This window comes from Fringilla coelebs, assembly GCF_963513975.1.
Source record: "Fringilla coelebs genome assembly, chromosome: 5".
Taxonomy (NCBI): domain Eukaryota; kingdom Metazoa; phylum Chordata; class Aves; order Passeriformes; family Fringillidae; genus Fringilla; species Fringilla coelebs.
The window spans coordinates 72,505,785-72,521,468 of record NC_140033.1 but is presented as its reverse complement, the minus strand read 5'-3'; the positions used below and the strand labels follow the sequence as shown (position 1 = coordinate 72,521,468).

Here is a 15,684-nt window from a genome sequence, read left to right as displayed (position 1 = left end):
CTTTGGAGGATTAAAAAAAAAAAAAAAAAAAAAAAAAAAAAGAAAAAAGAAAAAAAGGGTACAGATGCTTTCTGAATGCAACCAACTGCTGTATCCACAGCTGAATTCAATGCGCTTAACAAATAAGGGCAATTTAGCTATGCTTGCAAGGAATAGCTGGAGTCACTTTGCATTAGCATCTGCCTGAGTGTTAAAGTCATTTCTACATGGGGAGCACAGAAAAGGAATTTCTGCTCCGAGCATCCTTTCAAGAATGCTTAAATATTTGAATATAAATTCCTTTGTGCTTGTGATCACTTCTTCTTATATCTGACACTCTGCTTTTCCCTTTTCCCTTCTGGTGCTCTTCTCTGCGAAACGCCATAAACAGGCTCCAGCCCTCTCTTTCCCTCTCCCCACAGCAGCACCCTCGCTCTCCTGAGACAGAGTGGAGGTGCTGCCAGACACCCACTGCACTGACCTCTGTTCTCCTTCCCCTCCTCTCCAAAGTGATGGGACGGGAGCCACCCCTGCATCGCTGACACCCGGGACAGGCCGAGGGAAGCAGGGCAGCGCTGAGCGGCTCACACGGACACTTAACATTCATTACACAGGCTGCTGGCTCCTCACAGCTTATTGATCAAACTCCATCTAAAACCAGGCACAATGGAAAGCCATCCAAATCAGCAATCTGCTCACTCTGGACAATCCTGTTTGACTCGCAAGCTTCCCGGGATGACTGGGTTTCAAGTTTCTGCTAAATAGCTGATCATTTCTATTCCATCTATTTGTCTGCCTGTCTCAGTGAACTGCACAGACCTTACAGTGGAAGTGGCCTCAGTTAAATGCAGCTGACACCAAATGTGACAATGGGAACCTTGTACTGTATCGCCCAGAAAACACAGCAGGGAGGGAGAGGAGCAGGGGGAAGGCTGGCTCAGCACATGGGGCTGAGACACACCAGAGCAGAGATGTGTGTCCTGGTGGCAGCACGGGAAGGACAGCTCACAGGGAACGTGGCAGGGCTATTCACCCTCCACAAGGCAAGGCAGTGCACACACCAATTCCCTAGAGAATACCCACTGTGTTGGCATTTTGGTACCACAGCTTCACAGGCCAGTCCAAGAGCAGACAGGGTAAGGCCCATACGTCCTGCTGCCTCTAAGTTTCACTGCAAATATTTGGTGCAGTTTGTGCTGTCAACTCTCTCCTTTTCAATTCTGTTCAGTCATCTAACGTGACATGACAGTGCTACATTGCAATGGTCACAAAATATCATATATGACGACCTCACAAGGCTAAATACCCAGAAGCTGAGCCTGAGTATCAGCAAAGCTTATGTTCCTAAAGAAGCTTGAATATTTCCAAATCCAGCTCATCTCACAAACACATGTAAGCATTTCCATAAAGCAAGATTTCCACTTAGACCCAGAGATTTCCAAGATCACCTTCTCTTAATACATGTTGACAGGCTGGAACAGAGAATTAGTGGTCTCCAAAGTTCTCGTGAGGGCTTTAACTATCTCTGCCTCCTCCCCACTCTCCCTCAGGGGTCTCAGGTCTCTCTGTCATGTCATCTTTTGGCTTTTCACTTTTTTTGAACTACTCTCTTTCAAAAACGGGGAAGGAAAAATAGAAGAAGAAGAAGGAGGACGAGAAGGGAGGAAGAAGCTGTGCATCTGAGGGGAGAGGCAAAAGAACACTCTGACCCTTTGCAGGAGTAGTCTGGGAAACTCACTTTTTCTGTCCTGCAGTTATTGAGACCCAGGCTGTTGACCACGGCCACCTTCCCATCCAGCACCTGCTGCTCCCTCCGTAGCTGCTCCTTCATCTGCCGGGCCTCCTGGATGGCCTTGGTGACAGCATCGTGGTCATTTAAATAACCTGGGACAGCACAGAAGAAAGGATGCCTTTAGAACCAGAAAGTTGCAGGAAAACACTTCAGCCCCAGCAGTGGAATGCAGTTTATCATTATTAATGAGGGAGAGTTAGAAGGCAATGCCCACCAACCTGTGTGTGCTCTGCAATTCTGCTGCTGCTATGATAGAGCCACCTGGACACGGAGCCTGAGAAACCTCCCTGCCAAATCCTCACTGCTGCTATTTGATCCCATTAGTCTCAATATTTCCCTGACACTGCAGAGCCTGGCCCTGGGCTTTGTTTGCAGCAGGATGGAGCTGGGTACGAGTCAGGGGAAGCTTTGATCACGCCAGCAATCCCAAACTCTTCAAAACAGACCGTTTCATTCTTCCCCTTCTCCAACTCGTGAATACATTAAAATAAACCACAGGTGGCGGTGGTTTGCTGTACATATGAAATGCATAATGGCTGAGAAGAAAAACCTCATCCACTGAACACTCCCCACCACCACCTGTCATTCATAAACGCACGAGAAACCACAGCTACACGCACCTACATTCCCACTCCTATTCATGCTGCTAATAGTAGGTCAAATGTCCACTGTTTTGCTGCAAATTCACAGCCCAGGGCTTAGCCTTAGTAGTCACTGAATTATTGCCTTTTAAAATGTTACAAGCATCACCGGCCCAGCTAATACTATTTAATTTTAAATGTGACACTGTCGTTTTTTTTCCTTTAGAGTACCGTAGATTATACTTATTATGATCTGCATGTGATTTGTAGGGTAGAATACTGATGGGAGACTCCAAGCCCCAGTCTAGTTTTAGATATTAGAGTAGAGGCTAATATCTATCAACCTCCCCGTCCCCCTGCACATCCCCACACGTGCACACACACACGGACACACACACAGACTTCTTTCTGTCTTTTAACTAGGGCATAAAAACGGCATAAAATGAATCTGTAATATGAAATTGCCCAGAAAAGGGACTTCTGTTTGTGACATGAGGCTAAATCTAACCAGATCCATTGGTGAATTGTGACAGATGGAGGGACTGTGAGACAGAAGGCAGGCACTAATCACACACAAAATGACCGGCTTGCCTCAACATGTTCCATGGATTCCAGCAAACTTTACACCCTAATCCATTTTTAGAACAAAAAACATCTGGGCCATAAATCCTCTAATCTGCCAAAACACGCTATTAAATCCCATGATTTGTTGAAAAACACTAAGATTAAAGAAAGGAAATATAAAATGGCTAACTGCCGTGTTAGGAAAGTGTTATTAATACTCTTTCTTTGTCTCAATTATGAATGTTCTGTTCCTAAAGAGCCTTGTCTAATCATGTCAGATTACACATCCCTGTTGTATTGCTAGACTCTTCTATCTGATCTGCTGATTGCCAAAAATGCAGGACATTGTCTTGCTGCTTGAAACATTTCTGGGGAAGAAGCTGATGTCAGATTAGTTCAATGCTGTGCTGCTGTCAGGATTTCAGCTTGGTCTGGGGTTTTATTGTTGGTTTTTCTTGACTGTGGATAGAGTGGGACTGATACTCCCATCCTCCTTGGAGAACAACAGCTAGAAAGAAAAGTTCCTGTGCAGTTTGACTGTTGCTAATTGCACTAACAGCTAGATGTTGGCTAAAACCCCAGGAACTCTGAGAGTTTTGTATAAAATAACTCGATCCACATTGCTTTTATGAAATGACCCAGTTCAGTAGTTCCCAGCCAATGGAACTCCAGTAATTCCAGTTTTCCCAGCATAAGGAAGAACATAGCCTGCACCAGCACAGCTGATTTTTCTTTTTTTTTTTTTTTTAATCTCCATTTTACCAACTTGCCTGGTTTCTTCCCAGTTTGCATCTGTTAACCTTTGCATCTGATCAACCTTGCATGTAGTCAGAATAAATTAAAAAGGAAGCAAATAAACAAACAAACAGCAGTATTAGTGCTGCTTTTGCTGTTGTCTAGGTATAATACTTTCAGTCTGTAACAGAGCCAAATTTGCCTAGGAGCTGGAATTCATGCCCTTCTCCAGACTATTTGGCTTTTCCTGAATACTGCTATCTTTGAGACAGTTTGGCACATGACAGTGAATAAAAGCAAGCACTCCTTATGTTTTTCAGTAGCTGCCAAGATGCTGGTGTGCAGGGAAATGATTAATATAGAAGCGAGTTGAATGTAAATTATTGTTGTTTAGGGTAGGTGGTGAATTATTGACAGAGAGGGGAACCGCATTACATAAAATGAACTTAGTTCCAAGGATTGCCAAACTAGCACAGAGATGTTGCAGATAATGGCAAAGAGCAGAGAGAAGTTGTTTCTGTTTTTAGAACACGGACATATGCCCGTTCCCAAAAAGAAAAGCTTGGATTTAAAGTCATCCATGGAGCCATGACATTTGTGACTGCTCAGTCTGTGGCACCATTTCTGAGCTGTGGGGATGGCCAGCAAAGGGCTGAGAGCTGCAAGCCTGAGTGCAGCCCTGCTGAGCATCCCCAGGGCGCTGGGCTGGTGTCCCCGCAGAGAGCTGAGCACTGCACAGCATTTCTGCATGCCCTGGAGCCAAGGGGCCGAGGGGTGTGCACACAGCAGGGCTCATTGCAGGGGGGTGCTGAGAGGGACAGACAGACAGCTGTGTGCAGCAAGGGGGCTGTGCACACCCAGGACAGACAGACAGCTGTGTGCAGCAAGGGGGCTGTGCACACCCAGGACAGACAGACAGACAGCTGTGTGCAGCAAGGGGGCTGTGCACACCCAGGACAGACAGACAGCTGTGTGCAGCAAGGGGGCTGTGCACACCCAGGACAGACAGACAGCTGTGTGCAGCAAGGGGGCTGTGCACACCCAGGACAGACAGACAGCTGTGCGCAGCAAGGGGGCTGTGCACACCCAGGACAGACAGACAGCTGTGCGCAGCAAGGGGGCTGTGCACACCCAGCACAGACAGACAGACAGCTGTGTGCACCAAGGGGGCTGTGCACACCCAGCACAGACAGACAGACAGCTGTGTGCACCAAGGGGGCTGTGCACACCCAGCACAGACAGACAGACAGCTGTGTGCACCAAGGGGGCTGTGCACACCCAGGACAGACAGACAGCTGTGCACACCCAGGACAGACAGACAGCTGTGTGCAGCAGGGAGGGCTGTGCACACCCAGGACAGACAGACAGCTGTGCACACCCAGGACAGACAGACAGCTGTGTGCACCAAGGGGGCTGTGCACACCCAGGACAGACAGACAGACAGACAGCTGCCTCGTGCTGACAGCTCCAACCATTCCAGAGTGGAGGTGTCTGACAAGAGGCTGACAGGGGCTCTTTGTGGAGGGATTTATCCCTCAGGAGCAGAAAGTGATCCGGCTTCCCTGCCCCATCCTTGTGCTAAAAATGCTGCCCAGGTTTCTCCTGGTGTGGCTCCTGCTGGAGGGTGACATGGGATGTCACCCAAGCTCCCAGAGTGTCACCATGGCCACCAGCCCTGCTTGCTGTGGCTGGGCTGGAGCTGACCTAGCAGTGAGCAGGAGACTGTGCAGGCAGTTCAGGAGCTTCTCCTTCGTGCAGTCCTCCAGTGAAGGATAAACCTTTGCTGGGAGAGTCCATCCAGCTCCTGCACCAGCTAAAGACAGCTTATCTTACACATACAGCATGCACACTGATACTGCTCAGCAACCTCAAAAAGTCACTTTCTATATTTGTAGCAGGGAGATATACAGCAGTGAACTCTATGTCATTAACAATAACTTAAATATGTTATCTTTTGCTCCACAGTTTTCCATGGTTTATTAATGGTATAACACATTAATTCTTCTTACAAGAGTGACCTTTAAAGCTCTGTTCATCCTCACAGCTTTTATCCAATTACATTATCACTCATTAAAGGTACAGCATTTCAAAATCTGCACCTTGTTAGAAGAAGTAAATTGCAGGGGTCTCAAACCTACGGTAAATACCAGGTGTGCAGGGAAAGAGGATTGGAGAGGGGAGAACAAGAGATGCCTTGCCACTGAAATGCGAGTCAGATGCTTAACTTGCCATGGAAATACAATGTTCCCTCTACTTAAGGACAAAAAAATCTAATGTGAAAAAAATGAAATTCGATGCATTGTGCACGGAGAGCAGCAGGGTCAAGCAAACCGAAGATAAAATACATTACTATGCATCACAGTTAAAGAGTGTAGGGTTAATAAAAACACAGACAATAACAATTAGTAATAAGATATTTTAAAATATTTATATAATTGTAATGTGTCATACCAGATAAATATTGCTGCACAGCACTGCTGTATCACAGACACAGCTTCTGACAGGTCTGACCTAGGGCTTCTTTTGGGGTTTTCTGTGCTACCCCTGAAAGTGGCCAGGCAGGAGATGCTTTAGGAGACAGCAGAAAAAGTACATCTGGCCCACTCAATTCCCAGAACAGAGCTTGTTTACACAACAGAACCCTGCTCCAGGTTATACTCAATCCCCTTCAGGGAATACAGCGTTTCAGCTAGAAGGATCAGGATGGGGTGTGTGCACATTTCCTTACACACACAGAGGACAGTCCCTGTGACACCTCAGGTTTAGGAAATTACCAGTAGGACTGTTACTATTTAGATGTCCTCAGGCAAAGACAATTTGGACAGGAGGAGGAACTATCACTGTTTTCTGGAACAATGTTAAACACAGCCAGTCAAGACTTTTTGCAACATAGAGCAACAAATTTGTGTTTTTCTTCAGTGAACCTGGTGATTGTTTTGCTTATTACAGCAAGGTGAAATAATATTGCATTCAGCATTTGGATGGACTGAGAATTAAACTTGTAATTTTGGAAAGATGTAGACTTTTAAGAGATGTTTCTGAAAGCTCATCCACCACTTTCAGATGAGAGGGTACAATGTCATGGGTCTCCAGGACCCACCATCAGCAGGTCTCTGTAATGTGTGCCATTAAAACCTTACAGCAGTTATCAGGAGTTAAAGCAGCATCTGAAATCACACAGTCCTTGTTTTCTGACTCTGGGGAAGCTGAGATTCCTCTCCTGACAGGAAAGTCTCTGAGCTTCTGCACCCACCCCAACCAGCTGGAGCAGGATGGTCACCCTGGGCAGCTCTGGGCAGCCTGCCTGGCACTGGCTGATAAAAACCCTTCCCAGCAGGACATACCCCTTCTTCTGAGGGGGACACACACATGGGGCTGGGGGGACACACACAGGGCTGGGGGGACACATGGGGCTGGGGGGACAAACACACGGGGATGGGAGGACAGACAGAGCACTCAGAGGGACAGACAGAGCACTCAGAGGGACAGACAGAGCACTCAGAGGGACAGACAGGCTGAGCTCACCTATTGTGTTGGCTCTGGCTGAAGGACTCGCTAGTGTTGCTGGCACAGAGGACTTTAGTGAACTGGCCCCACTGTTTATTCTCAGAGCTGGCATGTGAGGAGAGGTGGGGGACGTGGGAGATTTGCCATCGGATGTCTTGGGTTTGGCTGAAAGGTTGAGAGGCTGGGCCACTTCATCCTGTGGAAGCAGAGCAGAAAGGATGTTTGTTATCAGCCAAGGGCTGCTGGCACAGCCCTGCCCAGCCAAGGCAGGGCTGCAGCTCTCAGGACCCAAACCTGAGTATCACACACATGAAGATCAAATGTGATACCATCCTGTCACTCCAGCTTGGGACTGCAGTGACTGATAAACTGGAAAATTAGTGTGACATGATCACAGAACATCATCCCTCTGCACTGTCTCTGAAGAAACTACTCCCATCAACAAGACACTCACTTCTGGAGTGAAAATAGAGAGCAATTTTACAGTTATATTTCATTTGGGGTCTTTTATTCATTAATGAAGTAAAAACTGAAGACCATCTTCGCTTAACACTCAACCACCAGCCCAACTGGGCAAACTAGTGGATGGGAGGTCAGTTGGATTATTTTCAATGGTTTTTTTTTGGTGTGCCTTTTCTTTGGTTTTTCTTTTGTTTTAACTTGTATTTTCCCCTGAACGTCCCAGACTTAGAATTCCAAGCACAAAACCAGCATAGGAAATAAATACTTCTCTTCCACCTTAACAAAACCTGACACAATAACTTGGGTAATTCTGCACACATCTCCAGAATGTTTTTATCTGGCGCAAAGCTGAACTTCTAGATATCAGCAATTATTATTATTATTATGTGACAATAGAAAAACTGGGTGACATTTTTTGCAGAGCAATGGAATTATTCCTAAACCTGGCTTGATTACAGACAAGAGTGACAGGCAGTGCTGTAAAAAAACCTAAAATGCCAAGTAATGTATTTTTGTTCGACCAAAGTAAAATACAATAAGAAAAAAAAAAAAACAACAGAGAAGGGAGAAGAGGATTTTCAACAAGGGGAACATTTTAGAAGTGAATTTAACTGACTTTTAAATAAGCAGAACTAATGGATGTGATATCAGACCAAATCATCACACAATAGCTGGGCTCCTGTCTGACACTGTGACTTAGGACAGTCGTCCTTTAGATATGAGAAGGGCTTCAGCAGACAGCTGGGCTCCAGCTCTAGGCACTGAGGAAACTGTTCTGGCCTCCCTAAATTGTAAGTACATTTAGTCAGAATTATTCCTGACTTACAACAATGCAGAGCTGAGTGAGATGAGACTCAGCTTCTGGTTCTTGTGGGGTTTTTTTGTGTTTGAGTGTTTTTCTGTTACCACCAAAGTCTCTGTAACTATCACGTAACAGTGATTCTCTTCCACACAGGAAAGAAGGAATTTTACAGCTGCTATTGCTCATGGAACTACGATGGAGATGTCTCCAAACATAAAGACAATTCTGCAAAGCTCTGTCATGTAACTCTTCCATTGCCTCTGAGCAAAGCACCTTTGTTATATTTGATTATATTTCTACATTTGGTTATATTTCTACAGTTTTGTGACAGTCATAGCAGATAAACGTTATCAGAGGCATAGTGGACAAAGCTGTCATCCTTAAAGTGATGCTGAAGCCATCCTAGAGGCAACTTGTGCATAAAATAAATGGGAAAAAAAGCAGTGCATAGGATTGCCTTAGGAGCCTACATACTATACGCCCAGAAGTGAATTAGGTACCTAGATGGCAGAGTTCTGTTCATCTTCCAGGAGATTTAGGCTGCAGGGTTAAAAACGTCACCAGTAAAACTGGAATTTGACATTTTTAGAAGGGATTTGTTACTTTACAGAAATACAAATCCATTGTAGTAGAATACAACAGATAAAATTAGAATAAAATAACATACCAGCCAAATGGAAGGGGACTCACTTTGCTGCTCCCCTGATTTCAATTAAAAAATAAAGAAGTCTCACAACATTCCAACCACAGTGTTGCGAAATCAGTGCTGAGTTAGTTGCATTAAAGTTTTGAGTGCAAATGAGCCAACAAAGCAACCAAAGACAGTGACCCTGTGCTAGAGAAGGATCCCTGAACCAAGCCATGTATTTATCTGGAATTCAGCCTGAGAAGCAAAGCAAACCTGCCCACAGCCTTGTTCCAGCTCAGCCCAAGGGCGTTTGGTTTCCCCACGCTGGATCCTTCAGCTCTGCTGGAAGTCTCACCAAAAGGGGCTGATCCATGTCAGACATGGCACAGAAAGCTGCAAGGTGCTCTCTGCCCAGAGCAGTCTGACAGAGCAGCAGCTGGTCCTGGTGGGGATGGCTCTCACCAAGGCAAGGGCAGCGTGGGTCCCACCACATCCCACTGGGAAAGGCTTCCAGCCTCATCCTCAGCCCCTCAGCTCTCCTATCCCTAGAGGCTGATCTCCTTCCCTCTCCCTTTTCTCAGCTCCTCTATTCCCTTTTTTAACCTGGTGTGAAGGCAGGGGCCTGTCCAAGCCCACTACTCAAGGGTGGCTCTGATCTCATTTAACGTGAGTGGTTTCTTCCCCGTTGTAGGCATCGAGCAATGAGGCTGTTTGTGTTGCAACTATTCCTGGGAGTGAGAATGCTCCTCTTCATTCAAGTCAGCACAGCCTTCTCTGAAGCCAAGAAATAGAAGGCCTTGTGGAAATAATAGAAGTCGACAGCTCCAGAGCTGATAAATGTCATTCCAAATTGCCCCTTCATTCACTTTCATTGTGTGCTCAGGCTAATGGTAAATTAATCGGAGGTCACAGAAGCTTGCTTCTCATAAAGGAGGATAAGTAAACAATTTTCAGCTATTATATATATTTACAAAATGATACTACTTCACTGTTTGGTCTTCATAACATTTTTACTTCTGTTATTTCCAAGAGCATTCTCAAATCCTCGCTGGAAGTCAAATGCATTAAAAATCCTGCGTTGCATCAGGATTTGGTAATAACTTCAGTCATTTCCTTTACAATAGTGGAACTACACTGATTTATTCCAAAGGACTCTGAAAAATATCTGGAGGACAAGTAATAACATACAATTGTGTTAAGTGTGAAGATGACTGTTAGGATCTTCAGACAGTGAAACAAGTTACTCTTTTCCCTTTCTGCAGCCATCAATTCAGAATCCTCTGCTCTTCCAGCTTAAACCAGGAACTGTGCTGTCTCCATTATTGACCTGAGCCTGTGTAACCCCAATAAGAATTAGATGCTAGTCCACCTTTATTTTCAACTATAAAACCTCCCAGCTAACATTCTGCCACATTACAGATCAGCAGAGTTTTCCCCATTATGCCAGACTGCTCGTGCAAGTAAGAGACATAAAAGATAAAGCCCAGATGGAGCATCTTCTCTTCAGGTAGATGGTATCTTTCAACAGCCAGGAGATTTGATTTTATGCAGTGGATCACAGAATCTAGAATTACTCCCTGCACTCAGTTTTTATTAGAGAAAGCATTGATTGGTCCCTGCCTATTTTTGAAATGCAGCTAGTCTAAGATGACATCGATAAGGTGGGCTTTTTTCCCAAGCCAGGATTTTTTAAAGAGTTAAAGTCAAACATTTATTTATATATCAGCCAAAACATTAATGCTGGGACTAGAAGACGTTAAGACCCAAAAGGCTTCTAATAATATAAACACACATGTGATGAAAATAAAATATGATCTTGATTAAAGGTTATGAAATGCCTCTTTAAAAGCAGCACATTTGTCTTACAAAACAAAATACACACGGGCACAAAATAAACGTAAAGAATAAAGCATAAACAAAATCACAGGAGAGAGGCTAATAGAATGTCCCCACAGAAAGCAAAGCACTGGCAAAGAGATTCCCATCCCCTGCATCACAGCTGGGTCACACAGTCGCTGCTTTAGGGAGAACTGATTTGCTTCCCAGGGCTGGAAGACTCATCAACCAAAACTTGAATTCAGGGAACTTGAAATCCTTGATTTCCTCCAGATTTTTCCCCAGGTTGTATCTAGGTATTTGAGGAAAGAACCCTCCACCTACACCAGGATTTGGGGGTAAGTAAAATATCCAAGCGCTGTATTTTGCAGCTTCACTCAACCTGGATTAGTATAACTCTGAGCTGTCTCACTTCAAACCTCAGACACAGAAAATCTCCAAGTTCAAGTGCCTGACAGGCCACACAAACAGAAATGCTGCTGGCAAGCTGAGTGTGGATCACAGTGCTGTCATTAAGGTTTTACATCTGGGAAGGTAAAATGCTATAGGTTAACACCAAGTGCTTATTAACATGGAGGAAAAATGAAAGAGGGGAAAAGGAAGGGATTTGGCCACAGCCAGGCAGGAGCAGCAGCAGAGCTTCAGACAGACCCAGGAATTCTGACTCTCAGTCACCAGCCTTGGAAAAGCTGGCTGAAATGATGTCTTTGCTAATCTTGCCATCATGCTGTCTCTATTTACTTCCTCCTAGGATAAAAGGTTAATTCATCTCCACGGAGAACAGATATGGGAAAAGAAGGGGCTAAAATCTGATTTGGAGAAACTCTCTAAACCATTTATTAAAAATGGCACTATTTCAACACCGAGAGCTGAACAGAACACTGATAGCCCACATGAATGAACCAGCCAAGAGAATGAAAAGGGGGGTGGGGCTGCTGGTGAGGAACCCAGACAATTGATCAGGATTTGATAATCCTAATCTCACTCCTGTTCACACGTTGGAAGGGTAGTGCACTACTAAAATACAGTTACTGAGTTACTGTAGTGTCCTTTAAACCGAGTGCTGGATCCCACTGTGGCACACGCTGGAAGCCCAGGTTGCAGGGTTTATTACAAAATCATCAACTGCTCTGGGTATCATCTGACTGGCACAGAAATGTGCTTAAATGACCTGGCTTAAGCACAGCCCAGCCTGCTCTGCTAAAGAGGCTTTTCATGACCTCTGGGAACACATTCACCACATCTTGCTGCCTATTTAAATGACCTTGACAGTACAAATTACAGCCACATGAGCTAGAAATAAGAAGCCAGGGAGGGGGGCTCCTGCAAGATTGCCTCTGCCACCTCAAGAGAAACAAAGCCTCATTCCCCCACCCTGGTTCTGTTTCCTGGAGATCTTAATTTCAATAGAAATGCAAAATATGGAGCACTCACTGGCATGTCTGGGGCAGAAGACAATGATGCTATTGTTGCCACTGAACAATGCAGCCACTCAGTGGCTTATCCCGACTCCTGCTGATCCAAAAACGTCTAACCAAAATGAGGAACCGAGGTACCACAGCACAGATGCAAAAACCCCTCTGGAATCAGCGTTCCTCAGGACTACAGCTGTCCACACACACACACAGACACTGGCAGCTTCCTTCCCATGCCCTCCCCTGCTCCTGAAGCCACTCGTGGTGGAACCATCAGGAGGGATAATAAGGAGCCAAGAGGTAAAGGCAGTTGTGAACCATGTTGGATAAATGAATCATGCTGCTGATATTATCCTCACTGATGAAATAATTGTATTAAATTAAGCAGGGATGTTCACATGACAGGATGGGTGAATTAGATAATGCTCATCTGCAGCTGTACCTCCTCCTGCCACATTCTCAAGTTTTGATTAAGAATAATGTGTCCCTTCCTGCAAAGGTGGAAATTTCTCTAACTATGTAGAAAAACACATATGAGACATAAAACCAGGTATCTTGGTTATGATGCTGGAATAAACACACAGAATTCTTCTTCAGGTTCAGAGAAGTCACTTTGTCATATGCTTGCCCACAAGTTTCAGCAGCAAAAGTAGAAGGCATGACCAGACTCTGGTGAGAAAGGAAAAGGCACTGAAGAGAAGGATGAGGGCAGGTATGAGGAAAAACAGATTTTTTTTTTTAATTTTTAAATCTTTTTTTTAATGGTGTTGCTTTGCTAAGTATCTTTTCCTGCATGAGTTTCTCTCAGGAGGCAGGTACTTCTGGACTCGGGGCAAGTCCGACCCAAGTTAGCACTTCACTGTCACTGCCCAAATACTCTCATTCATGGGGCTCAGAACAAAGGGGGAAGCTGAGCTGCCTTACACCTGTGACAGACACTCTTTCTGTTCTCTGCTCTGCATGCAGGGAACCACTCAATGAATAAGTTGCTCCCCAGGGCTGATTTACAGGCTGGGAGGATTGCTGCACAGCCTCCACCCTCGTTCATGGAGAGCAGCGGTGCAGAACACAGCAAGGGAAGCTGTTCTGTAGCACCTGGCACAGAGAGGACTTCCCCCCCAGCCTTCTTCTGCAACACCAGGGACTCCCAGTGAGGATATCCTGGGACTTCTTCCTCTCAGAGAGATCCCTATCACCCTCCCCTCTCCTTTCTCTTTGCAGGAAGGGGAGCTGTCAGGAAAGAAGTCAGCCACCACACAGACTGTCCCAGTAAAAGCCAGGGGGCTGCTGGCTGGTTTCCAGTCTGTGTTCAGCAGTGCTGTTTGCCAAAGCTGTGTGCAGGATGCCCCAGCAGACACAGGAAGGACACTCGAGGAGCATGCAGAGTGACCTGCTGGTGAGAAGGCAGGCTCCTCGCCTCCAGCCCACACCTCTGCATGTGACACATGCACTCAGTCTGCAGCACCTGTGCTGTCAGGCACAGAGCACACAGGCTGAAAACACAGAGAGAAACCACGAAACTCTGGGGTCACTTCAGTCCTGCTGCTCCCCAAGCCCAGGGATCCCTTCCCTTGGAGCAGCATCTGCTCACACCTCTGCACACACAAACAGCTCCTGAAAGGTCTGCAGGGAGCCTGCACTGGGACCTGGCCCTCTGGGGTCCTGGGGAGCACAAGGCAGGCTGCTTGGCCAAGGGAACACACCGCACATGCAGCCGAGCAGAGTGAACAGCCTGCGATGTGTTTACTGAAATTCATTTGTTTAGCTGCACAAATCTTCAGAGACAAATCCTCCAAAGCACACTTGCAGCTCCTGGCTGCCTTTGGACTGTCAGAATGCCCAGCCATCCCTGTGAACTCTGCTAGTAATCTCCACAGACAAATAGCACAATGTGTTTGAGGAAAGCAGCCAGTAGGAGATTTCCAGGCTCATTTTCCTTGAACATGAGTTTTCAGTCCCACCAACCTCTAGGGAAACCAGATGAGTTATGGATGCTTATCCCAATGCAGACCCAAATTTCAGCACTGGTTTTCATCCACACAGAAGTAAATTACTTAGTCCTCTCACCATTATTCTTCTAATTGGGCATTTGCTCTTCTGTTTGACTGGAAGCAGCAGAAGTGAGAGCTGCTCACCACCTTGCTGAGAGGACCCAGGAAGAGCATTTTCAGTACAGCATGGAAATAAACTGCAGGAACAAAGAGCTTTTAGCCCCTGCTTGCACCTCAGAGTGAAAAACCTCCTCCCCATGCTGCATCTCTGAGTGAGTGGAAATTTAACTCAGCAGCCTCACGTCCAGAAAAGCTTCAGTGAAGCTGAGCAGATCTTGCCAGGCTGGTCCTGAAATGAGAAGGGTGCATGCTGAGTAAGGATAAAGCAGGAGCCAGGGCAGAGGGACTGTCCTTCACTTGGGATTCCCCTTGTCTGGCTTCATGCCAAACCCGGGCCCTGCTGTTGGCTTTTTGCATCCATTGTTCAGCTGAACTGCTCACAGCACTGCTCCACCTGTTTATTTGGTATAATGTTATTTATTCATGAAGCACTCAGGTCAGAGGCTAAGCAGCAGGAGTGACTTAGGCACAGGTCAGCAGCAGACAGTGAAAATCTGCAGGGGAAGATGACAACTCATTTTTCACAATTTTCACCATGAAAATCACATCACATGCAGTAAGAATCATTAGAAAGGATCACAGCATTGTGGGGCAAAGGATGGGAAAGGACTCCTCCTATGAAGGCTGCTTCTCCCAAACTGCCCCCACTGAAATACATGGTACCAGTAAAGTATAGGAGGAGAAAAAAAAAATCACTTCTCCAGTGTACCATAGGAAATATTAATTAATTAGAGCTTGTAATTACTCTGACAGCTTTTGCCTTATTTTACAGCTGGGAAGAATAAGGCACAAAGTGGCTAAATGATTTGCCTAATCTCACACAGTGAGCAAACAGCTGAGTCACGAGGAAGAACAGAGCCACTCTTCCTCAGAGCAGTGTTTGGGAGTTCCTCTGATACTGCACTGAACCTCCTAAAATGTCCAGCTGCTTCAAAACAAGTTGCAAAAAAAGCAGAGAGAGGTCAGGCAGCTTGATCTGTGCTTATCTATTCCTGAAATTGTGCTGGGTGTAGTGGTCTGTGCCCCAGTTAATTTTGGGTTTTTTAATCCTTTCTGCATAATTCTGACCATGTGGTGTTGTGTCTTTATTAATGCCCTCTTCCACCCATAACAAGGCTGTTTAAAAATGGAAATAAGACATTGGACTGGATTTCATTGCTGCCTAAACTGAACCTGGAGTCCCCACCTTGCAAGGAATAATCCCCAGTAAACGTTACGCAGAATGAGCAGCAATAAAAACAAACCTGCAAGGATGGGGGAAGACTTGGAAGG

At 45.7% G+C, this 15,684-nt stretch overlaps 1 protein-coding gene across 5 annotated transcripts in view; it reads right to left on the bottom strand.

The window, feature by feature from the left end:
* SOX5 (SRY-box transcription factor 5) overlaps nt 1-15,684 on the bottom strand; it is a gene marked incomplete at its 5' end in the record, with an annotated part of 282,823 nt that overhangs the window by 21,652 nt on the left and 245,487 nt on the right. For 4 of the 5 annotated variants that reach the window (XM_084206503.1, XM_084206502.1, XM_084206504.1 and 1 more), the window contains 2 exons: nt 1,718-1,863; nt 7,177-7,354. The exons of the other annotated variant lie outside the window; for it this stretch is intronic. In XM_084206503.1, coding sequence (XP_084062629.1) covers nt 1,718-1,863; nt 7,177-7,354 — 324 coding nt within the window. The remainder of the gene's footprint in view (nt 1-1,717; nt 1,864-7,176; nt 7,355-15,684) is intronic. 5 annotated transcript variants of the gene reach the window in all.